Source organism: Elaeis guineensis, chromosome 6 (assembly GCF_000442705.2).
Source record: "Elaeis guineensis isolate ETL-2024a chromosome 6, EG11, whole genome shotgun sequence".
Lineage (NCBI taxonomy): Eukaryota > Viridiplantae > Streptophyta > Magnoliopsida > Arecales > Arecaceae > Elaeis > Elaeis guineensis.
The window spans coordinates 110,069,146-110,096,381 of record NC_025998.2 but is presented as its reverse complement, the minus strand read 5'-3'; the positions used below and the strand labels follow the sequence as shown (position 1 = coordinate 110,096,381).

The following is a 27,236-nucleotide window of genomic DNA, read 5'->3' as shown; positions in this document are numbered from 1 at the left end:
ACTCGTAGCATATAGGGGTTTGATCTTTCTCCTTTTCTATGCTTTGATCCCCTTTTGTAAATTTCTTTCTCATCCCCTGTTTCCTTTTTCTTAGAAACTTCTTGAATTTCCGGGTGATGAGAGCCATCTCCTCATCCTGATCTTCATCTTCAGAGTCATCTGTTTCATAATCAGGTGAAGTTGTGGATTTGAGGGCAATGGTTCTTTTCTTTTTGATTTCATCCTCTTGATGTTGCATCATGCTAAGTTCATGAGTCATCAAGGATCCAAGAAGCTCTTCTAGAGGTAGAGTGTTCAAGTCCTTTGCTTCTTGGATGGCAGTCACCTTGGCTTCCCAAGTTCTTGGCAGTGACCTGAGAATCTTCCTTACAAGTTCACTGTTAGTATAAGATTTGCCAAGACTCTTTAAACCATTGATTATATCAGTAAAACGAGTAAACATAGCAGTTATGGACTCATCATGCTCTATTTTGAACAATTCATATTTATGTACAAGCATGTTTATTTTAGACTCTTTTACTTGATTTGTTCCCTCATGGGTGACTTCTAACCTATTCCATATTTCTTTAGCAGATGCACAAGTAGAAATGCGATTAAATTCACTAGCATCTAGTGCACAATAAAGAACATTCATAGCTTTGGCATTTAATTGTGCTAATTTCTTGTCAACCTCATCCCATTCTTTCTCGGGTTTGGTTGACTCCTCACCATCTATAATCTTGGTGGGTGTGTGAGGACCATTCACTATGATACTCCACATATCATAGTCGAGTGCTTGTATGAAAATCTTTATCCGAGCTTTCCAATAGGTGTAATTAGACCCATTGAAAAGTGGAGGTCGGTTTGTTGATTGCCCCTCGGCTAGAGAAGTTCCAACATGGGTTGCCATAGATCTTTGGCTCTTTGATTGTTAGATCAAAGAAGGGCTAGAGCACTGGCTCTGATACCACTTGTTGCCCAGCTATGCAACCCAAGAGGGGGGGTGAATTGGGTTTCTAAAAATTTTAAGCCCAACAGATAACTTATGAAGAACAAAATAATGGCTTTAAATCAATATTAATTAACTAAAGCAGTATTGCAAGGATATAAATAAGATAAAGCGATAAAGCACACCACAAACACAAGGATTTATAGTGGTTCGGTGCTAACCTTGCACCTACGTCCACTCCCCAAGATCCCACTTGGGAATTTTAATCCACTATCCTTTGTATTCAACCCGAATACAAAACGTCGGAAACTCCGACACTAGCTATCCCAAGCTAGAATACAGGACGTCGGAAACTCCGACCCTAGCTATCCAAAGCTAGAACACTTGTTTCCCGGGTACAAGCCAACCCACAACACTCCGATTTCAGGTTCGGATCAACCTTTCCTTGTTTTGAAAATCCTCCAAAAACAAGAGCAAAAACTCACAAAGAGTAAGAATATTTAGAGCACAGATGAATACAAAAACAGCTCCTTAAATGAGCAAATATAACAATAAAAGCTTTACTCAAATGAAGAACCCCTTTTTCAGATTTTCTCAAGATGAATGAACGGTTGAACGCTTGAGAAGAGGTTGATTGTTGATTGAAGATCTCTTGAAAACTTTGAACGATCTCTAGATCAAGGTTGCAACGATAGGCGTGAAGAATTCTCTCCTTGAAAGATCTTCCTTTTCTCTTTCACAATCTCTCTGGTATATTGTGGATCCTCTCTCTTTTTCTCTATGGATATTTCTTTGATCTCAGGCTTTTTCTTGCAAATTTCGGATCCTCTCTTCTGTTCTTCCCTTTTTCCTCTCTTTTCTTCTCTTCATTTGATTTCACGTTTGATCCGCTATTTAATCTGCAATTTCTTTCATCATTTAAAGCATTTTGTAGCATTAGAAGCAAGAGAAAACAATTTAGGCAGATAAAGAGCCGTTAGAGGATTTTTAGGAAGCATAAATGGCAATTAAAACGGACAAAAAAATAGCCGTTGCTGACATTTCCCGTCGCAGGGGTCGACTCATGAGTCGACTCATGCTTCAGGAGTCGACTCATGAGTCGACTTCTGTTGCAACAGACCAGAAGATCTGATTTCTGAATTTTTCGGTTCAAATCAGCAGGGGTCGACTCATGAGTCGACTCATGCCTTGTGGGTCGACTCATGAGTCGACTCACAGGTCGTGCCAAGCCAAAAAATCCAGCGTGCCATGGGAATTTTCTCGTGCCATTCAGCTCATAGTGCCATGAGTTGACTCATGAGTCGACTCATGCACTTTAAACCTTCATAACTTCAAAAATATTAGTCCAAACACAATGAAATTTTCACCAATAGATTTCAAATCATTTGTTCTACCAAATGGTACTATCAAATCAGGATTTTAGCAAAATTACGATTTTACCCTTGAAGAGCATAAGGACTTTTTCAATTGTTTGTATCCCTTCAATCTGCTTTGTAATCATCAAAATCAATCTAGGAGCAACACTTTAAAATTACTTCTTTAAACATGCTCTGATATGCCTTAAAATTTAACTTGCTCTGATACATCTTAAATTTAACATGCTCTGATATACTTTACAAATTAATTCTTAGACATGCATTGGTACACTCAATTATTTTTGCTCTGATACTAAAACTAAATAATCAAATGAGAATGAGCAAATTTTCAAGATACAACTTGCTCTGATAACAAAAACAAATTTTCTACTCTAATACCAAAATCACATAATCAAATGAGCAAATTTTCAAATCATTAAGCAATGGGCAAACTATTTATGCAAATGAGCACTTGTATCACATACCAAAAGAATCAATCTTCTTCTCAAGCAAATGCACTTATAAGTTGGTAATAAATCTACTTTTTATCTTCAAACTATTTATAATGCATTCTTTTGAAATTCATGATTCACATAGATACTTTTGTTCAAGTGTTTTGTCATCATCAAAAAGGGGGAGATTGTTGCTCCTTAGATTGATTTTGATGATCACAAAACAGTTGAAGGGGTACTAATAATTTTCAATTGAAAAAGACCTATTGCTCTTCAGGGGCAAAATCATAATTTTATCAAAATCCTGATTTGAAAGTATCAAATGATAGAACAAAAGATTTGTGATCCATTGGTGAAAATTTCATTATTTTTGGACTTGTATTTTGAAAGTTATGCATGTTTGAAATTCATGAGTCGACCCATGAGTCAACTCATGGCACATGAGCTGTTTGGCACGCAGATTTTTTGGCTTGGCACAACCTGTGAGTCGACCCATGAGTCGACCCCCAAGGCATGAGTCAACTCATGAGTTGACCCCTGCAGTTTTAGGCCAAAAATTACAGAATCCTATTTTCTGATTTCTTCAACAGAGGTCGACTCATGAGTCGACCCCTGAGGCATGAGTCGACTCATGAGTCGACCCCTGTGATGGGATTTCTCCGCAACGGCTAGTTTTTAACCCGTTTTAAGTGATTTTAATGCTCATTTAATGTGGTCTAACGGCTCTTTTTCAGCCTAGAATGTTTTTCCTCTATTTTTTAAAGCTATAAAAGGATTCAAAAGGTGGAAAATAAATAAGAGATTGAAAAAAAAAAAGAAGAGCATTCAAGAGCATTCAAAAGAGAAAATTTGAAAAAGAATTTTTCAAGCCAACTTTTCAGCCCTAATCAAGAGCTCATTTAAAGCTTTCAAGAAGCCATCAATCCAAGCTTACCAACTCCTCAAGCGCTCAATCAATTCTCCATCTACCTTGAGGAGATCCAAAAAGGAGCTTCTTCTCTTGAGTAAAGTGTATTTAAAGTTATATTCACTCATTAAAGGAGCTTTTCTTGTACTTATTTGTGCTATAAATTGTTTTACTCAGTTTGAGTGATTGTTTTTGTTTTGGAGGGGTTCCAAAATAAGGGAAGGTTGATCCGAACCTAGAATCGGAGTGTATTGGGTTGGCTTGTATCCGAAAAATAAGTAGACTAGCTTGGGATAGCTAGTGTCGGAGTTTCCGACGTTTGTATTCGGGTTGAATACAAGTTTAGTGGATTAGAATTCCCAAGTAGGAGCTTGGAGAGTGGATGTAGGTGCAAGGTTGGCACCGAACCACTATAAATCTTTTTGTTTGTGGTGTGCATAATTACTTCTCTTTAACTCTTCATTATTTCCTTGGATTCTTGCTTTTGGCAATTAATCTTGAATTAAGGTTATTCTCCTCATTCATTTAGCTATTGACAAACATTTTTCATAAGTCATTAGTTAAGTTCAAAATTTTTAGAAATCCAATTCACCTCCCCTCTTGGTTTGCATAGCTGGGCAACACGTACATATATATATGCATATCCATACATGCATGCGTGCGTGCATATGTAAATCCGTGTGTGCATGCCTGCACGTATACATATGCATATGTATATCCATGGAAAACAAAATTTTGAATCCAAAAATCATGGATAATGAGAAGAAAATAAAATTTTAGATTAAACAAAATTTTGAATCCAGAAATCATGGATAATGAGTAGAAAACAAAATTTTGAATCCAATAAGGTCCATTTAATCAAAGATATTGCAGGTCAACTATGTGAGGACAGTTGACGAGTTTATAAGCTTCCTCAACTTTAGTTAGAAACTAGGATTCCAGAAATCACGGACAATGAGTAGAAAATAAAATTTTGAATCCAATAAGGTCCATCAAGATACTGCATGTCAACCATGTAAGGACAGTTATTATTGGAGCTGATTGCTTGCTATTTAGTTTTCTTCTCTCTCTACTCCCTCGCTTCTTCACTGGCTCCTTACCCTACAGGTTGCCGAAAATTGCTATGCTCGCGAAATGATTGAATAAGAGCTGAAATCTCATATATATATATATATAGTGGCCTATGAGGTGTCCAACCAAGCTAAGGTTTAACTGGATAGTTGCAAGAATGATGTGGCTAATTTAATAGTCTTAAGCCTGAGATTTAACAATCATAAGGTGGTAGCTCAAAACAAAAATATAGGAAATATTGGGGTGTCAATACTAGCATCAGGTGGCAACTCAACCATGAAATGGGTAAACATGAGGCAACAACCTGCTAAAAAGCATGATGTGGTAGCTCAGTAGAAGCAGAAAGTGGTAGCTCATTCTCAGATAATTGTAGCATAATGCTTGCACTTGTTAATTTATCTTTAAACAATTAAATTTTGGACCTCAATATTTCCTATATTTTTCTGAGATAAACTGCATAAATCCCTTCACTTCCAAATATACTATATGCACATACATTGCCATAAGCTAAGGTTGAGGTGTTACAATAAATATATTTTATTTCTATACTTTCACCGCATGAAATATGCAAGGATGTAGCATTGGGACCTGTCTTCAGCTAAAACAAGACACTAATTTTATCTTAGGCTCATGGAGTAGGAACTCCAAACATATCAATGTTTAGAAACACTCAAAAGACAATGAGATCAATGGTACCATGCTTGCTTCTCCTTTAGAAACTTTGAAACACTTGAGACATCCCCCTGCATAATAATCCGTCCATCTTCCATGTAACTAGCTCCATCTGCATATTGGAGTTCTTCCAGGCGATGGGTAACCCATAATGCAGCAACTTCTCCAGAACCAGACACAGAGTTCTTAATGGCCTTGATAACTCCTATCTGGCATACAACACAAAATCTTGTCAATCAACATTACTCTAAATGACTTGCAGAAACAACAATTCTAGTTCCAACACAAACTTGGCAATTTAGTTTCGTTGATATGATAGCTTATGGTTCCCTATTGGATGCAAACAACCTAAATATGTAACCGAAAAACCCAACATGAGGAGATAGTGAAGATGTATAAAGCAGCAGAATTTGCAAGAAACTGACAGATCAAAAACTAATGCACTGACAAATTTGTGGTGGCGAAGGACAGAGAACTATAACATCTGTTGCAGCAAGGACTTCGCCAAGCCTGGAACACCATCAACAGTGGAAAATGATGGGACTGAATACAACCCACGTACTGACACACATGCGCGAAGTAAAAGGGAACCTCATAAGCCTTATGTAGCATTAGATGGAAAAAGGTTGTTTGAATTGTTATGTTAGTTATCAGTCTACCAGTCACATGCACTATATATTTGGGGCTACCATCTCTTTAAACTTAGAAGGCCCACAATTTGTGTCAATATGTTGCTCACTGTTTTTGACCTATTTTCACCTTGGCCGGGTCACTTGAATTAAACCTATTTGATATCCAAAATGTGCTGCTTGGTGTCTAGAATGTCCAAAACATGACACATTTAGAGCAGAGTAAATAGGACTAGCCCAAAGTGATTGTTTGGCATCACTCGCTACATTCCAGAATACAGAACTTTTTATCCTCTTTGCATTGCATCTTTCTTCCTTATGAAAATTACCATTATACAAGCCCATCATGCTGTCCCTATAGTGGTATCTTAAGTCTGAATTTGCTTTTTCAGCACCCCTACACCCCCCCCCCCCCCCCGCCAACCCACACCCACACAAAAAAAAGAAAAAAAAAGGAAAAAGAAACCTCTCCCAAACCCCAAGGTTCTCTGAACACTCCTAACAATGGCCTCCTAAAACATGGGTTGGCCCCCTCTCAATCCAAAATAAGCACCCCCCACCCACCAGCCAAAAAAAAAAAAAAAAACAGAGGAAAAAAGATCCTGCTTATGGCTGTTCTAAATTATGGGAGATTAACAAGCTTTAAACCAGATCTATGAATCAAGACCATTTATTTTGACAACATTGTCATGATAAACAACCAATGTGATGTAGCATGATCTGATTTGTCTAGCTCATCATTCATGTGGTGACCTAGATTCCCTCAAAAATTCTCCAAGGCATTCTCATCAAGCACTCTAAGCCGACTTGGAAGCTGGGATGAGCAAATCAGAAGTAGCTGACTTGCAGAGCCAAAGTCTCTCATCTCCAGCCTGGCGACCTCAGTGACCAACACGAACTGAGCAAAACTACTTCATGGCAAAGGCAACCCAATATCCTTTCACTTGGGTGTGCACATGGCTTCAACAATTCCATCACGTGTTAAGTGGTTATGGCATGTTCCTAGGTTGTTGCACCACATTGGTAGTTTGTTATGACACAACCTTGAGTTTGTTGAGATACAATTCATTGAACATGCAGTAATGCACCGAACCATTCGGAACTGACCGATTCAAGGCATGTCGAACCGTACTAATGGCAAATCGAGACGGTTTCGGCCTTCGATTTGAGAAACTGGCTAAGGAAGGGGAAAAAGAAGAAAAGAAAGGAAAAAATAGAGGGAGGGAGGGGGAGAGAGGGAGAGGGAGGAGAGAGATGCTGAGAAAGGGAGAGAGGGGGCTCAAAAGCCCTTCTCTCCTTTGCTTGAGCCACTGGGAGGAGCCCCTATTTCGTTTGAAACAAGGGCTTGGAGTGAAGAGAGAGAGAGAAAGAGAGCGAGGGAGGGAGCAAGAGAGAGGAAGAGAGAGAACGGGAGAGAGAGATGCCTAAGAGGGTGAGAGAGGGGGCTCAGAGGCCCTCTTCTCCCCCTTCACAAGTCTGGAGAGAGTGAGCCTCTGTTTTGAACGAAATAGGGGCTCAAGCCTCCGATTTTGTTCAAAACAGAAGCTCGCCCTTAGTGGATGAGCAAAGGGGGAGAGAAGGGCCTCCAACCCCCTCTTTCATCCTCTCTAGCATCTCTCCCTCCCTCCCTCTCTCTCTCTCTGCTCTAAGCCCCTATTTCAAACAAAACAAGGGCACCTCCCAATGGCCCAAGCAAAGGAGAAAAGGGCTTTCAAGCCCCCTCTCCCAGCATCTCTCTCCCCCTCCCTCTCCTCTCTCTCTTTTCCTCTTTCTCCTCCTTGTTTCCTCACTCTCTATTTTCCTTCATCGGTACATGCCAGAACCGCATGGTACTGCACCGTACTGTTCGCCTACCAGGATGGATATCGATTTCACTACTGTGGACCTTGACATACAAAATCCCAACTATAAAAAGGTCCGAAAGATCCTCCATAAAATGTAAATACTATACTACTCTCTAGTATTAGGCATTATTATCTTTTTTTCTTCCCTAGTTTCCACCAAAAAATCCTTTCTAACTTAAACATTGGAGAACTTGGTCGGAGCTAATTTGGTGACCTCTCTAACAATGGCTTCCCACACAATTCCCGAGATCTTAGGCTTCTTTATTGACTGCAAGAGTTGTCAATGCCAAGTTATTCAACCTACTCGCCCGACAAGTGCAGGCCCTAACAACGGCAGTGCACAACTTGTGATAATGGGATGGCAATCCCCCTATTAGTTAGTTGAACCACCTCTAGAATACCCCAATGTAGGGTAGCAGCCACCACTACCCTAATGCTTTGAGCAAGGCCAAGGGCATGACTACCCTTCCTCTAGTATGAGTTCTAGTTCTGATGACTTTCCTTATAACCGTAAGAGAATGTCCCTGAGTAGAAAGCCAAGCTCCATCACAAGATCAGGAAGATGTGCAACCAGATCTAAGCCCTACAAGGACAAAAGACTAAGAGGCGATCTGGAGGCAATGTATTAGCCTCCCTTAACCAAGGGAGATCCTAAAAGAGCCCTTGCCAAGAAGATTTAAGATGTCATAGTTCGAGTACTATAATGATTCCATCGGTGGACCATCTAGAGAGTTTCAGAGCTCTGATGCTACTCCAAAGAGCTAATGATGCCATGATATGCCAACCTTTTCCTGCCACCAAGATTCGTCATTTTGGTATTGAACCCTGTACTAGTATCATTATATTACAGTGTCGATATGCGGTTTGATACGGCATGAAACAGTATACTGAGTGTTGGTACGATATGAAATAGCAAATTAGTATGAGACCGCTATGGTATGCTACACCTTTTATCAAGCGGTATGATAAACCACGCTTGCCACTCTCAGGAAGGCAACCGAACTCTAATTTTTGAGCTTTTGGCCAGGTTTAATAAATCCCTTCAACTAGCTCAGCTACCGGTTCATCAGCCATTTCCTTAGCAGCAGAAAGCAGAGGAAGACCTCTCCTAACTTATCATCAAATAGGGAGAATGAATCCCTCTGAATCTACATCAACTGGTTCAACGCCGAAACTCTAAAGGTGCGCGAGCTAGATCAGTCCATTGCAGTGGCCGCAATGATGATTGGGCTAAACACCTCATGCTTTTGCTTCTTGCTAGATTAAAGACCTCCGAAGGATTTAATTGAATTCCTTCCTTGAGCAGATAAGTACACTCATGCTGAAGAAGCTATAGTGGCTCGAAGGGAGGCATTCAAATAAACTACAGGAGATGCCAGAGCTGCAAGGAAGACTAATTTGCTTTGTAATCATGGATTATGTTAACAAAGTAAAATTACTTTCATGCATACTTCTTTTGTCTGAATGCTTGATTTTTTTTTTTTTAGAATTTGAGGTCATCTTATAGATGCAGCCAAGATTTTAAACCTTATGGGATAGAGATATCCTGGTATCTCTATGGAATGGGACGTCCTGCCATCCCCTCCCGACAACTGTTCCAATCATGCATCTCAATAGATATCATTAGTCTCTCTCCCCCTCTTTCCTCTCTTTTTTCTTCCCTTTGTCTCTTTTCTTCTATCTTCTTTTTTCCTTGCTTTTTTCTTTCTTTTTTTTCTTTTTCTTCTTCTCTCTTTTCTTTCTTCCTTCTATCCTTTCTTTCTTTTTCTTCTCCCTTTCTTTCTTTCAATTTTCTTCCTCTTCTTTCCTTTTACTTTTTCTTTCATCTTTCTTTCTTTCCTCCTCAACCCGCATGAATGAGTTTCGAGTCTCGGGCCCCATTCTAGTCCCATTTTTTCACACGAACAAGACAGAACGATAAGACGCTCGCCATAGTACTAGGATATAAAAACTTGAACACAACAATCGGATGCTAAAGTTGACTCAGTATATGAGATCATCTAAGACGAAAGTCAAAGTGAATCCATACATATTTTAGAGGTGATTCCAGGTGCTTGAGGTCAGCTAAATTAATTCAAGAAGCCTTTACAATGGGACCACAGAGCCCTTGGGCCTGGCCAAGATGAAAGAACAAATAGCCACAGTCATAGTCTTCATAAAAGAGAGCATAAAGATAAAACCAGAACATCTGAGGCAGTCGATCGAGATGAAGAAATTCTCATAGGAAGCCATCTCTCATAGAGATAAATCGAACAAAAATCTAAATACCCAAGTGGGCTCGAAGTACTCGAAATCACCATGTAGAGAATAGCAAACTTTGGGCTCTTGAGCCTTTGAATCACTAAGGCCTAGGTGATTAGGCCAAGTGCACTTCCACCTATCCTAGCCTAGGTTTTACTAAGACTTTCAGTTGGTTGGGTTCTTTTGGTCAACTAACACTTGGATGATCGGACCGAGCATGCCTCCTCCCATCGGAGCTTGGCTTGTGCTAGGACTTTTAGTCTGTTGGGTTCTTTTGGTAGCTAAACCTCGAGTGGTCGAACCAAGCATGCCACCTCCTATCTAAGCCTAGTTTGTGCTAGAATTTTTTCCCCCAAAGGTCCCATTCACTTCTAGAGCGTCTCCTCAGTTCAATTATGCCAAGACTTTTTCTTTCTGGAGGTCTCAAACACTTTTTGGGTGTCTCCTCAACTTAGTCGCACCGAGATTTTTTCTTTCCAAGGGCACCAGGCACTTTTAGATTGTCTCCTCGGCTCAATCATATCGAGACTTTTCTTTTCAAAGGTCTCAAGCACTTATAAGGTGTCTTGTCAGCTCAGTCATTGTAAGACTTTTCTTCCCAGAAGTCCTAAACACTTTTGGATTATCTTCTCGGCTCAGTTATGGTAAAACTTTTTCAAAATTCTGTCTCGGAGAAACACTAAAACACATTTTCATTGTTCATTAGCACCACAAGGCACAAGGTTCAACTTAACAATTTTCAGTATGGCCAGCCTCGAGAAAATCAGAGCTTGGCTGTCCAACAGTCTCCTCATCCAACGGCCTTAATCTTTGTAGGATGTCCTACTTGGGCTTTTCAATCATGAGCTTACTGTTGACACAACCACTCCATGAATGGAAGCAGTCACCCTAGCAAGTGGCCTGCTATTGTCTTGTTCGTCCTAGATTCGCCCATCTTGCCCAACGTTCTCCTATTGGCTGCTGATGTAGTGGCAAGATGACGTCCTTACCAAATGAGGACCTTAATTTCATCCCTTACTATAGGCACTCCTTAGTGCATGTCCATGATTTTCATGGAACCAACAAAATTTGTTTGGGCCCCTCTTCCAAGCTAGGGTTTTCATCCTTCAAAGCCAGTTGAGATATTCTCGATTTTGGATCTCCATCAAGACCTGATTCCTAAAAGTATTGGGAGGGGTATACCTCTTTAACTTTCAAGGTGGGTTGTGGTGTTGCATGTGATCCTCTGCTCTCAACCATGATTCCACCTTGGCTCATTCTCCTCGCAACTCTAGTGTCTCCTACCATTCCTCTCAATGCCTCCTTGCAAGCCACTGTGTCTTTCTCAGCACAGATGTACTTATCCGCCCGAGAAAGAAGTTCAACTAAATCCTTCTGAAGCCTTTTATTCAACAAAAAATTGAAGTATGAGGTCTTCAGCTCGATCATCACTACGGTTATCATGATGGATCGATCCAACTCACATCCCTCAAGAGTCTCGATGTTGAATTGATTGATGTGCTTCAAAGGGACTCATCATCCCTTTATTTGATGGCAAGTAGGTCGGTGGAGGTCTTCCTCTACTTTTTATTACTAAGGAAATGCTCGATGAACCAACATCTAAGCTGGTTGAAGGAACATACTAAGTTTGGCTGAAGGCTCAAAAACCAGAGTTGGGTAGCCTTCCCGAGAGTGGCAAGGAAAGCCCGACATGTTGCAGCAACATTAGCTCCCTGGAATAGCATGAGAGCCCTGAAGCTCTCTAGATAGTCCACTAGGTTGGTGGTATCATCATAGTACTTGAACTATGGCATCTTAAAGCTTCTTAGCAGGAGCTACTCCAAGATCACCCTAGCGAAGGGAGGCCAATACATTGCCTTTAGCTCACCTCTGGCTACGGCCTTCTATCTTTGTAAGACATGGATTTGGTTGCGCATCTCCCTAATCTCACGAAAGAGATTGGCTTCCCACATAGAGACCTCTAGCTGACATAGAGGAAAGTCATTGGAACTGAAACTTATGCTAAAGGAAACGTAATCATGCCCTCAACCCTACTCAAGGCATTTAGGGCAGTGGTTGCTACAAACCTGCATCAAGGTGTGTTAAAGGTGGTTCGACTAACTAGTAGGGGAATTGCTGGCACCGTCGTTGTCAAGGCCTACATCTACGAGGTGAGTAGGTCGAATCATCTGGCATTGACATCTCCTACAATCAACTGAGAAGACTGAGATCTCGCAAAACTATGTAAGGAGCCATCTAGAGTAGGCTAAATAGACACTCACCAATTGCGCCTCTTGAGTCTCATAGCTTTTCTTCATTTGCTTCCCAAAGAGAGCCAATCTGTTGTTGTTGATCCGACAATGCCGACATGGACTGTTTTTATGGACTTGCATGTCAACAAGACTTAAAATGCTCACTGGATTGGCTTCGACCGAACCCTCCAATGCTTAAGCTAGAGAGGGTTTCTTGGTGAGAAGGAAGAAGAAAAAAGATAATAATGCTAGTACTAGAGAGTAGTGGAGCATTTACATTCTGTGGAGGACCTTTCAAGCCTTTTTATAGCTACAATCCCACATCTTTAGCAAATCATATCCAAACAAACTCGAGGTAGTGCTGTAACAAACTACTGACATGATGTAACAACCCTAGGATGTGTCACAACTGCTTAACACGTGATAGAATTGCTAAAGCCGTATGTGCACCCAAGTGAAAGGATCAGGTTGCCTCTGTTGTAAAGCAATTCTACTCAGCTCAGGTTGGTCACTAAGGTCATCAGGTTAAGTTGACGGACATTGGCTCCATATATTAGATGCTTCTACTCTGCTCATTCCGACTTCGAAGTTAGCTTAGGAGCCCAACACGAATGCCTTGAAGAAACTTTGAGGATACCTGGGCTGCCACATGAATGATAAGCTAGATGAATCAGGTCGTACCACATAGGTGTGAGCATGGTCTGGTTTGGACCGGTTTCATGCTCAAACCTAAGCCGAATCAGTCCTAAATGGTTTGGCATTTTTAGAAACCAAATCGGACCAATAGAAAATTGAAACCAAACCAAACCAAACCAACATGATTTAAACGGTCTAATTTGAATTGGTTTATCAGTTTATATTATTATTATTATTATTATTTTTGTGATTCATGAAGACTTGTTTCTTTTTCACATAAGAGTACCACCAAGAAAATTTATCAAGTAAAATGATTTAAATTGACATAAGATATTGTCACTCAACAAAATAAAATTCTTAAACAAATACCATAATTAAGGATTAAGATAAAGATCTCCAACACATTACAAAAAAAAATAAACAATCTAGTAAATAAGTCACTTAGGGTTTAAGGCTAATCAACACAAAACCAAATTGATAAATAACACCATAAATCCAGAATTATTTTCTAATACATTAATACTCCAACATAAACAATACCCTAATCAAAATGACGTCATTTTATTAAAACCGATCTAGTTCAATTTGAGAACGGTTTTATTTATTGATAAATCTGAACCAATCCAAACTTGTTTTTTATGCGTCAAAAACCAACCAAACCAAACCGAATAAAATTTTAAACCAAACCAAACCTGCGGTTTGGTTCGGTTTCACCGGTTTGATTGGTTCAGATTCGGTTTTTGCTCTCCCCTAGTACCACATCATATTGATTATTTATTGCCACAACAAACATAGATACCGTTAACAGTAGAAGAGGAGAAAGATCATTTTTTGCTAGATTTTTTAGCTAAATCCCATCTTCTTTAGGTATAAAACACTCCTTTCTTCCCATTTCCCTATTTTTCTTTTTCATGCCTAAATAAGGCAAAAAATTGGGTAATTGAGCAGAAATCATGCCAAAGTTTTACCTTTCAGCAAGATCTCATTATATGCTATAGATTTTAGAATGATCTATCTATTGAAGAAGAAATCATAATTTTTCATTGATCATGCAATTTTTAGATTTAACATATAATTCAAATTAAAAATAATAATAAATAAAATTATATTCATAAATTTTTCTAAAAAATTGGTAGCATGTTTGGGAATATACATTCACTTGCTACCTAAATTTGACGACAATTTACTTAAATTTAAGCATGATTATAGCTACCTGAACCTAAGCCAAATTCAAAAATTTATAGTAATAAATGCATATCTATGGGCTAAAAAAATATGTAGTGCACAAGGGTGAGCATGGTATCCAGACTGGAGTTAGATCCTAGGCCCTGACTATAATTGGGACCTAAATGTCTACAAGTGGCATAGGCACTCCACAAGAAACTAAACATTGGTATATATTTTGTAGTTCAAATCATATTGATATATGTAGTTTTTAGATCAAAAAATGCATTATCTATATTAGTTATTTTGGGCTTTTTTATCAAAATAAAATTTTTTTAAATAAATTACCAAAATAATGCCCTTCCCAAATTATTTACCAAAATACTGTCCAATAAAAAATCATCCTATTATAGGACAACTTTCTGTGCTGACACAGCAAAATTATTGCCATGTGAATGGATGAGTGTCGACTTAGAGTCGCCTTATGATAGGTGCTTCAATAGGTCGCCCTATGGTAGAGTGACTATATGAGCGCTCTGCCATAGGGCAACTCATTAACAAGCTTTAAAACCACCATGACCGTCTTCCCCATTTCCTCCATTATTTCTTCATTAGGGTTCCAGCTGCGGGGTCCTCTCACTCTCTCAACTCCTCTCTCTCGTGTCCCTTTTTGGCCAACACCCATCCGCAGGCTCCCTCAGCTCCTCTCCCTCAATCGCGGGCTCGCATTGTTGATGACGTCGAGCATCACACAGCTCCTCTCCCTCGCTCCCAAAGGTATTTCCTCATTGATCTTGATATTCAAGCACTTTATTCATGCTCATGACATAGTTCTGGACCTATATGGCACCGCAAATTGTAATGCCCTTTTGATTGAATATTGATGTGTGAATTGTTCGATGTATGTCCTAGAAGCCAATATGACTGACACATTATAATAAATCTAAGACACAATTTTGTACCTAATATATTGATATGATCAATAAAAGGATAATTTCTTTTTCATTCAAGTGTGATGTGTCCTTCAATCATCCATGGAATTAGCTTCGATATATGTTCTCAAAGCGTTGAGAATTAGAGACATGTATTTAATTCTTAAATGCTTTCGGTCATAGAATCATCATGAAGATGATGATAGATCCGGATAGACTGGCACACAAATAGTTTTCTTCAGGATAGATGGATCTCTAATTTACTGTGTAGAGACACAGGACGACAAGTACGGGTGGTTATTAGAGAACAACTGACACTGAACGTGACCATACAAGAGATCACTTGAATTTCTATTCAATCGTCAGTGATTGTCTCAATACTGTAGTTGTATGACTGATCTTTTGACTTGAGATAGTACTGCTCCTCGCAGTGAGGCTGCTGGAGTTTGATTGACATATAAACATGAATCTCAACGAGCCCATGTAGTGGATATTGACGACAGTTGGTCCACCGTAGGAGTGAGGTGCACGTTAAGATAGGATCTATGACCTTGATAGAGAATAGTCCTATGAGATTTGAGAGACGAAATTCAAGAATCTGTGGCCACAGCATTGTGATTGATGGAAAAGAGTTTTCATAGAAGTCACAACTGGACTTGAGCTAATCAATCTATCATATGACTGATGTTAAGGTTTGAAAATTTATCCATGACCTGCCATCTAGTTGAGACTCACGATAAAGGGACTAAATCACACATTAACTACACCTAGAGGTTTATTTCAGTTCTACTGGATTGCCACTACATACTGTTAGGTGTCACTGGTGGATTGTGAGAGCTCACTAAGATTGTTCCGGATCGACAATCCTTGTTAAGTTAGAGTGAAATTATTCCGATCCATTAAAAAAAATTTCAATGATACGATGATAGAGATCATTGTATGTCTCACTACCAGATAGAATTGAACCTATGAGGTCATACAACAAAGGGATTAGGCCTGGAATAAGTAATTGAGCTTATGAAGTATCAATTGGGTTTAGAGAAATCCATTGGATTTATGATAACCTTGCTAGCACATAGTTGGACCCAATTCCTCTTTCTGTTGGGATTACTTATTTGATAAGTTAATTCTAACTTAATTACCTGCTAATTATCTACATGAATAAAATTTATGAGACTTCAATTGTTGGATGTCTAAGATTATGGATCATATAAATTAAGGATGCAAGATCCTTATGAATCTCCTTGATAGTTATTATCGGACGCCACTTTGATTTGATCAATTGAGACGTGCCCATTAATTAGAAGGCCTTTGATTTTCATATGAGGTGTCTCTTGGGTGCAAAAGAGAGTGTCTAATTATGGGTGCAAGAGCTCTAATAGTTGGCGCCTAATGGGCTTCCTAATATAAGTTGGATAACTTAAGTTAATAGGAATCCTAATGCAAGTAGGACATGTATTATGAGATTGAATAGGATTCAATCCTTATGCCTATTTAAAAGGACCTCCCTAAGATCCCTAGAGCATCAAAACCAGCAGCCCCTCACACCCAAAGGATCTCCCCACGCCCTCTCTTCCTCTCTCTTTCTCTTCTCTTGGGTGTTTTATACACCCCTTCCTTGGGACGCGCGTCCCAAAGAGTTTCATACCCAAAGAAGTTTGGATGCCTCTTCTTTGCTGGTTTCTAATATCTAGTAACAGCACATAGCAAGAAAAAACTCTAAAGAAGAGGAGAAGAAGAAGATCAAAGAGAAAGATCAAACGTTGATCGCGATCCAGACTTCGTTCAGATTCAGTAGGCTGAATTTTGGAGAATCAAAATTCAGATTATAGAGGACTGTTTCAGACTGATCCCGAGTGGATACTCGTAGAGGTCGGACACTTGTGCGGCTAATAGAGAGCCTCGTCTCTTCCAGATCCAGTTTTAAAGAAAGAGATTGCGAAACAGGTATGTGATTTGATTACAATTTGAATTGCAGCATATATCAATTTCACTATATGCAATAGATCCATGTGCTTTTATGTTTTTATGCATGCATAATTCAGATTAAAATTATTTTAATCTTATTATCCGCTGTGGTGTTTAGAAAATAAAATTTTGAAACACACATGCATGCACAAAACCCCGAATTTCAACAGTGGTATCAGAGCCACGGATTTTCATATGCTGAATGTTGATATACATATTTTTGAAAATATTTCAAAATCAATTTTTTTCTTAATACATAAGATGTATGGATGGATCTTCAAATCTGAAATTTAATTTTGGATTTAGTTTTAGAACATATAGTTGATATGTTGTTGCATGCATAGATCTGAATTTTGATCTAGAAAGAGTTCTAGTTAATGTTCATGTGAAATATAGATGCATGCATGAAATCTGAAATTTTTTTATAATCTGAATTTTGATTCATATATATGATATATGATTGTATATTTAGATCATAAATATATTTTTAATCTCATTAATGATTAGTATATGAGATATATGATATCATGCTTAGATCTGAAATTTTGTTTAGATCTAATTATACATGCATATATATGATGTATGTTTGTATATTAAAATCTGAAAATTATTTTCATGTTTTAAAACTTACTTTCATGCAAAGAATTTAGATCTGAAATATGATTTTAGAATCTGAAATTTGTGTTTATGCATGAGAGTTTTCGTCATGGAAAAATCAAAAATTACGTCATGTAATAGGATTACATCTAAGATTTTTTATTTGAGTCATATGAGTTTAATTCAATTAAGTAATTGGTCAAATCGAGTCAAATGTTGAATTGAGTTAGAACAATTAAGTTAATGATCATACAATTATTGTTGATCAAATCAATCGAGTCCCATATATAGAATCGATTAACCTAAGGACCTAATTTGACTCGTTGGTTTGAAGACGTGGTTATTTAATTAGTTTCGTTAGCCGACCTGACCAATTCATTGGAGTCTAAAAAAAGGCAACGGAGGGACCCCCACCATTCTTTATTTATCTGATCAATTTGGAAAATTGGATCTTGAATTAGGTTGCTTAGCGGTTTGGTTTAGCCCATGCCAGTTAGATCAGTGATATGATGACTGATTAGAAGAGATCTAAACTCAAATCTCCCCACAAATATTAAATCCATAAGTCTTCCACCATTGTAAATGTGTGGACGTGTTTCCAGCATTGGTTGTTTTCAGCTGATCACAATGGTTTAGTTGCATTGGGAACATACACCACTCTATTAGCAAAGAGTTGATCCAGGGTAAGGATGGGGTTGGGCTAACTGTTAGGTGAGGGACCCAATGACGGCCTTGCACCTGCTTGTGAACGGTGGGTCGGGCTTAACTTAGAAGTGTGGGCAATAACTGTTATGAGAGCCCACATGACTTAGAGATCAAATGGCTGCAACATGCTTAGCGAAGCATCTGGACAAAGAGTTGCCTACGCATCGGTGTGCATGTTACCAATAACTGTTAGATGAGGTGCATGTCATCGGTAGGACCGCAGCACCCACTAGGAATCCTTTATCGCGTTAGAGTTTCCGTTTCCTTCCAGAAGAGTGGAGGGATCCGAAAAATTAATGGGAGTCATTATTTGCATCTTAAAGTTTCTAGAAGCAAATTAAAACATTAAGTACAAAAGTCTAACTTAAATCTCTACTCTCGCAGTTAAACCATCATGTCAGCCTCAAACCCTCTAGCTCGTATCCTTGAAACCAATCGTTTGACCGGTAATAATTTCAAAGACTGGCTCAGAAACTTAAGAATTATCCTGATCTTAGAAAAGTTAAGCCATATTCTCGATCAGGATCCCATTGTGTTACCAAATCGTCCTACTGCTGAGCAGAGAGTTGTTTTTGAGAAGTGGATAGATGAAGACAGTCGGATCAAGTGTTATGTGCTGGCGTCCATGTCAAACGAGTTGCAAAGCCAGCACGAGCATATGCCCACTATCCGAACTATGATCACTCACCTGCAAGAGTTGTATGATGAGCAAAACCGTACTGCGCGCTTCGAAGTATCCAAGAGACTCTTCAACCTCAAGATGCGCGAGGGACAGTCTGTCCATGAGCACTGTATGACAGTGATCAAGGATATTGAGGAGCTTGAGAAGCTCGAACTTGATATGCAAAAAGAATTGCAGATGAATCTGATCCTTCAATCCCTTACCAGTTCATATAATTCATCATGAATTTTCATATGAACAAACTTGACTGCACTATTTCCGAACTTGTCAACATGTTGGTCACAACGAAGGGTACCTTGAAGAGTTCAAGGGGCACTGTTCTTGCTGTGGAGCGGACTTCTTCCAAGAGAAAGTCTGTTGGAAGGAAGAAGGCTAAATCCACAAAAAAGCAGAAGAAAGAGAGCAAGCTAAAGAAGGATGGTCCTAAGGCGGCTGAAGCAAAGGAAAAGTATTTCCATTGTCATGCTGAAGGCCACTGAAGGAGGAACTCTCCTAAATACCTGGAGAGCCTAAAGATCGAAAAGGATGACAAACCTTCTGAAGATATGCTCGTAATTGAATCTAACCTTACGATTTCTTCTACTTCTAGTTGGGTATTAAACTCTGGCTCAAGTGCTCATATATGCACCTCTATGCCGGGTCTGATAGAAAGTAGAAAGTTGAGAGAAAGTGACATGATCCTTCGGATCGGCAATGGAGCAAAGGTTACCGCAGAGACCATTGGCACTTACCCTCTCTGATTACCGTCCGGTGTTAGATTAGATTTAAAAGACTGTTATTATGTTCCTGTAGCTAGTCGGAATTTAATTTCCGTATCTGTGCTAGTACAGAAAGATTTTGAAATTAGTTTCAATAAAGACTTTTGTTCCATTTATTTACGAAATAAATTGGTTGCACGAGGTTTTTTAATTGACAGTCCTTATCACTTGCATGTTGATGCGAATGTGAACCTAAACGAGCAAATAGTGAGTGCCGTAGGTCCAAAGAGATCTAGAGATAAGATTAACCAGAAGTACTTGTGGCACCATAGACTAGGCCATATTGGATAGGACAGGATAAACAGACTGAAAAAGAATGAGATCCTTAGCTCTCTTAATCCAAAATCGTATCCAGCTTGTGAATCCTGCCTTCGAGCAAAAATGGCCAAGTTACCCTTTGTAGGACATGGGAAAAGGGCCACAGAGTTACTTGCCCTGGTACACACCGATGTGTGTGGGTCATTTGATGTGCAGGCCAAAGGTGGTTACAGCTACTTCATTATCTTTATCAATGACCTATCTAGATATGGATATGTATATCTCATGAAACACAAGTCTGAGGCCTTTGAAAAGTTTAAAGAATTCAGACATGAAGTAGAAAAGCAGACAGGCAAACCTGTTAAGGTTTCTCGATCTGATCGAGGAGATGAATACCTTAGTCGAAAATTTCTGAAATATCTTAAGGACAACGGCATAATCTCTCAGTGGACCCCTCCTGGAACACCTCAACTCAACGGGATATCCGAAAAGAGGAACAGAACCCTATTGGATATGGTCAGATCTATGATGAGCTTCACTGATTTATCCTTATTTCTTTGAGGACATGCCTTGTTAACTGCCATTCACTTGTTGAATAGGATTCCATCAAAATCCGTTCTTACCACACCGTATGAAATATGATTCGGTAAGAAATCGAGTCTAGGTTATCTTAAAACTTGACGATGTCTGGCCTATGTCAAGAGACAGATAGCGAAAAAATTGGAGGATAGATCTATTATAGCTCGCTTTATAGGGTACCCAAAAGAATCCATGGGATACTACTACTTTCCACAAGACCACAATATGATTGTGAGTCGAAATACCGTGTTCCTGAAAAAATAATTTATCCAGGATGACAGCAGTGGGAGGTTAGTGAAACTCGAAGAGAAAGTCTCTGAAGAGTCTAGAGCTATAGATCCTCAAGAATCCGTAGTCTAGGAGCCAGTAGTTGATGTTTCTCTGCCATCTCGTAGATCTAACAGGATCTCCCGACTTTCTGAAAGGTACATGGATATGCTTACGGAGGAAGTAAAGGAAATGTTCCTTATGGGAGATAGGGGTCATGGTAATGATCCCAATACTTTTGACGAGATGATGTCTGACATCGATTTTGAAAAATGTTTAGATGCTATGAAGTCAGAAATTGACTCGATGCACTCAAATCAAGTCTGGACTTTAATGGATCCACCTGAAGGTATTGTACCTATTGGATGTAAATGGATCTACAAAAGGAAGATAGGTGCTGATGGTAAGATAAAGACCTATAAAGCTAGGCTTGTGGCTAAAGGTTATAGTCAGCACGAGAGCATTGACTATCAGAAAACTTTCTCATCCGTGGCCATGCTGAAATCCATCCGAACTTTGCTTACTGTTGCAGCTTACTATGATGATAAAATCGAACAGACGGATGTGAAAACTGTCTTCTTGAATGAATATCTTAAGGAAGATATCTATATAGAACAACATATGGGTTTCACATCTGATGATGGTGATCACAGAGTCTGCAAGCTGCAAAGGTCTATATACAGATTAAAGCAGGCTTCTCAGAGTTGGAACCATCGTTTTGATGAGACAATCAAATCGTTTGATTTCATAAAAAATGAAGAGGAACCTTGTGTTATAAGAGAGTCAGTGAGAGTGCAATCACCTTCTTCGTACTGTACGTGGATGATATTCTCCTCATTGAGAATGATATTCCCATGCTGACTACGGTCAAAAGATGGTTGTCCAAAGAATTCTCCATGAAAGACCTAGAGGAAGCGTCCTATATTTTCGGAATAAAAGTCTATAGGGATAGACCTAAACGGATGCTTGATCTGTTACAAAAGCTGTACATAGAGAAGGTGCTGAAGAGGTTCAGCATAAAAAACTTTAAGAGAGATCTCTTACCTCTTAGGTATGGTATTAGTCTCTCCAAGACAATGTGTTTGACCACACCTGAGGAGATGCAACGCATGAGTAGGATTCCTTACGCCTCGGCTATAGAGAGCCTCATATACGCCATGCTATGTACTTGACCTGATATTGCCCTTGCTGTGAGTGTCACAAGTAGGTATCAGTCGAATCCAGACAAGGAGTACTGGATAGCTGTGAAGAATATTCTTAAGTACTTAAGAAGGATTAAGGATTTGTTCTTGATCTTTGGAGGAGATTCTGAGTTGCGAGCTGAGGGTGTATTCTTATTCGATATATTAGAAGGGTTCTGAATATACGATCAATGGAGGCTAAATATGCTATAGATGTGTAGGATGAATTCTGGCTCTAATGTTAGTTGTAGAACTGAATGTTACACCATGACACAGTACTGCAAAGACAATGGCACTATAGCCCTTGCTAAGAAGCCCAAGATCTCACCAGAAATCCAAACACATAGAGCAGCAGTGTACGCGACTACCTCATGTCGAGGTATGAAGAGTAGACTCCATGGACAACATGGCAGACCCGCTGACTAAGCAATTGAGCAACCGAAAATGGAAGTCCACCTTAAGAAGATGGAACTTAAATTTGTGGCCAATTGACTTTAGTCCAAATAGGAGATTGTTAGATGTATGTCCTAAAAGCCAATATGGCTGATACATTATAATAAATCTAAGACAATTTTGTACCTAATATATTGATATGATCAATAAAATGGCAATTTCTTTTTCATTCAAGTGTGATGTGTCCTTGAATCATTTATGGAATTAGCATCGATACATATTCTCAAAGTGTTGAGAATTAGAGACGTGTATTTAATTCCTAAATGCTCCCGATCATAGGATCATCATAAAGACGATGATGGATCCGGATAGACTAGCGCATAAATCGCTTTCTTCGGGATAGATGGATCTCTAATCTACGGTGTAAAGACAGGACGACAAGTGCGGGTGGTTGTTAGAGAACAACTGGTACTGAGCGTGACCATACAAGAGATCACTTGAATTTTTATTCAATCATCAGTGATTGTCTCGATGCTGTAGTTGTGTGACTGATCTTTTAACTTGAGATGGTACTGCTACTCGCAGTGAGGCTGTTGGAGTTTGATTGACACATAAACATGAGTCTCAATAAGCCATTGTAGTGGATGTTGGCGACAGTTGGTCCACTATAGGAATGGAGTGCGTGTCAAGATAGGATTTATCGACCTTGATAGAGAAGAGTAGTCCTATGGAATTTAAGAGGCTAAGTCCAAGAGTCTGTGGCCACAGCAGTGTGATTGATGGAAAAAAATTTCCATAAAAATCACAACTGAACTTGAGCTAATCAATCTATCATATAACTGATGTTGAGGTTTGACGATTTATCTATGACTTGTCATCTAGTCGGGACTTACGATAGAGGGAATAAATTACACATTAACTACACCTAGAAATTCATTTCAGTTCTACTGGGTGGCCACTACATACTGCAAGATATCATTGGTGGATTGTGAGAGCTCACTAGGGATGTTCCGAATCGACAATCTTTGTTGAATTAGAGTGAAATTATTCTAATCCATTGAAAAGAGTTTCAATGATACGATGATAGTGATCATTGTATGTCTCACTATAAGAGAGAATTAAACCTATGAGGTCACACAACAAAGGGATTAGGCCTAGAATAAGTAATTGAGCTTATGAAATGTCAATTGGGTTTAGAAAAATCCATTGGGTTCATGATAACCTTGCTAGCACATGGTTTGACCTAATTCCTCTTTCTGTTGGGATTATTTATTTGATAAGTTAATTCTAACTTAATTACCTGCTAATTACCTACATAAATAAGATTCATGAGACTTCAATTGTTAGGTGTCTAAGGTTATGGATCATATAAATTAAGGGTGCAACATCCTTATAAATCTCCTTGATAGTTATTATGGGGCGCCACTTTGATTTGATTAATTTGGGCGTGTCTATTAATTAAAGCGCCTTTGATTTTCATATGGGGTGTCTCTTGGGTGCAAAAGAGGGTGTCTAATTATGGGTGCAAGGGCTCCAATAGTTGGCACCTAATGAACTTCCTAATGTAAGTTAGATAACTTAAGTTAATAGGAATCCTAATGCAAGTAGGACTTGTATTATGAGATTGAATAAGATTCAATCCTTATGCCTATTTAAAGGGACCTCCCCTAAAGTCTCTAGAGCATCAAAACCAGCAGCCCCTCACACCCAAAGAATCTCCCCACACCCTCTCTTCCTCTCCCTTTCTCTTCTCTTGAGTGTTCTATACACTCCTTCCTTGGAACGCACGTCCCAAGGAGTTCCATACCCAAAGGAGTTTAGATGCCTCTTCTTTGCTGGTTTCTAATATCTGATAGCAGCACATAGCAAGGAGAAACTCTAGAGAAGAGGAGAAGAAGAAGATCAAAGAGAAAAATCAAATGTTGATCACGATCCAGACTTTATTCAGATTCGCAGGCTGAATTTTGGAGAATCAAAATTCAGATTATAGAGGACTATTCCAGGCTGATCCCGAGTGGATACTCGTAGAGGCCGGACACTTGTACGGTTAATAGAGAGCCTCGTCTCTTCCAGATCCAATTTTAAAGAAAGGGATTGCGAAATAGATATGTGATTTGATCACAATCTGAATTTCAGCATATATCAATTTCAGCATATGAAATAGATCCATGTGGTTTTATATTTTTATGCATGCATAATTCAAATTAAAATTATTTTAATCTTATTCTCCGCTGTGGTGTTTAGAAAATATTAAATCTGAAATTTTTTTATAATTTGAATTTTAATTCATATACGTGATATATGATTGTATATTTAGATCATAAATTTATTTTTAATCTCATTCATGATTAGTATATGAGATATATGATATCATGCTTAAATCTAAAATTTTGTTTAGACCTAATTATACATGCATATATATGATGTAAGTTTGTATGTTAAAACCTGAAAATTATTTTCGTGTTTTAAAACTTACTTTCATGCAAAGAATTTAGATCTGAAATATGATTTTAGAATCTGAAATTTGTGTGTGCATGAGAGTTTTCGTCGTAGAAAAATCAAAAATTAGGTCATATAATAGGATTACATCTAAGATTTTTGATTTGAGTCATATGGGTCTAATTCGATTAAGTAATTGGTCAAACCGAGTCAAGTGTTGAATTGAGTTAGATCAATTAAGTTAATGATCATACAATTATTGTTGATCAAATCGATCGAGTCCCATATGTAGAATCGATTAACCTAAGGACCTAATTTGGCTCGTTGGTTTGAGCCCGATTCACTTGAGCTAACCAATTCTGATCAATCGACCTATTGGTGTCTAAAGCAAGTTAATGAGACGTGGTTATTTAATTGATTCTGTTAGCCGACCTGGCCAATTCATTGGTGGCTAAGGAAGGCAATGGGGGGACCCCACCGTTCTCCACTTGATCAATTTGGAAGATTGGATTTTGAATTAGGTTGCTTAGCGGTTTGGTTTAGTCCATGCCAGTTAGATCAGTTATATGATGATTGATTAGATGAGACCTAAATCCAAACCTCCTCACAAATATTAAATCCATAAATCTTCCATCGTTGTAAATGTGCGGACGTGTTACCGACGTTGATTATTCTCGACTGGTCACAGTGGTTCAGTTGCATCGGGAACACGCAACCATCCTATTAGCAAAGAGTTGCTCCAAGGTAAGGATGGGGTTGGACCCAATAACTGTTAGGTGAGGAACCCAATAACGGTCTTGCACCTGCTTGTGAACGGTGGGTCGGACTTAACTAAGAAATATGGACAATAACTGTTAGGAGAGCCCACATGACTTAGAGACCAAGTGGCTGCAACATGCTTAGTGAAGCATCTGGGCAAAGAGTTGCCTATGCATCTGTGTGCATGTTACCAATAACTGTTAGGTGAGGTGCATGTCATCGATAGGACCGCAGCACCCACTAAGAATCCTTTATCGTGTTAGGGTTTTCGTTTCCTTCTAAGGGAGTGGAGGGATCCAAAAAATTAGTGGGAGTCATTATTTGCATCTTAAAGTCCCTAGAAGCAAATTAAAACATTAAGTACAAAAGTCTAACTTGAATTTCTACTCTCGCAGTTAAATCATCATGTCAACCTCAAACCCTCTAGCTCGCATCCTTGAAACCAATCGTTTGACCGGTAATAATTACAAAGACTGGCTCAGAAACCTCAGGACTGTCCTGACCTCAGAAAAGTTAAGCCATGTTCTCGACTAGGATCCCGTTGTATTACCAAACCGTCCTACTGCTGAACAGAGCTGCTTTTGAAAAGTGGATGGATGAAGATAGTCGGATCAAGTGTTATGTGTTGGCATCCATGTCAAACGAGTTGCAAAGCCAGCACGAGCATATGCCCACTGTCCGGACTATGATCACTCACCTGCAAACGTTGTATGGTGAGCAAAGCCGTACTATGCGCTTCGAAGTGTCCAAAAGAGTCTTCAACCTCAAGATGCGCGAAGGGCAGTCTATCCATAAGCACTGTATAACAGTGATCAAGGACATTGAGGAGCTTGGGAAGCTCGAGCTTGATATGCAAAAGGAATTGCAGATGGATCTGATCCTTCAATCCCTTACCAGTTCATATAGTCAATTCATCATGAATTTTCATATGAACAAACTTGACTGCACTATTTTCTGAACTTGTCAACATGTTGGTCACAACGAAGGGTACCTTGAAGAGTTCAAGGGACACTGTTCTCGCTGTGGAGTGGACTTCTTCTTCCAAGAGAAAGTCTGTTGGAAGGAAGAAGGTTAAATCCGCAAAGAAGCAGAAGATAAAGAGCAAGCTAAAGAAGGATGGTCCTAAGGCGGCTGAAGCAAAGGGAAAGTGTTTCCATTATCATGCTGAAGGCCACTAGAGGAGAAACTGTCCTAAATACCTGGAAAGCCTAAAGACCAAAAAAGATGACAAATCTTCTGAAGATATACTCGTAATTGAATCTAACCTTACGATTTCTTCTCCTTCTAGTTGGATATTAAACTCTGGCTCAAGTGCTCATATATGCACCTCCATGCAGGGTCTGATAGAAAGTAGAAGGTTGAGAGAAGGTGACATGATCCTTTGGATCGGCAATGAAGCAAAAGTTGCTGCAGAGGCCGTTGGCACTTATCCTCTCCGATTACCGTCCGATGTTAGATTAGATTTAAAAAACTATTATTATGTTCCTATAGCTAGTCGGAATTTCATTTCCGTATCTGTGCTAGCACAGGAAGGTTTTGAAATTAGTTTCAATAAAGGCTTTTGTTTCATTTATTTACGAAATAAATT

At 39.0% G+C, this 27,236-nt stretch overlaps 1 protein-coding gene across 3 annotated transcripts in view; it reads right to left on the bottom strand.

Moving 5' to 3' along the window:
* Positions 1–5,184: 5,184 nt before the first annotated feature.
* The window catches only part of LOC105046733 (ABC transporter I family member 10), a 62,069-nt gene continuing 40,017 nt past the window's right edge, over positions 5,185–27,236 (bottom strand). For 2 of the 3 annotated variants that reach the window (XM_073259612.1, XM_073259609.1), the window contains one exon: positions 5,185–5,594. In XM_073259612.1, the coding sequence (XP_073115713.1) occupies positions 5,572–5,594 (23 nt within the window). In that variant the 3' untranslated portion in view covers positions 5,185–5,571. The remainder of the gene's footprint in view (positions 5,595–27,236) is intronic. The other variant, XM_073259610.1, reaches the window with a different exon arrangement.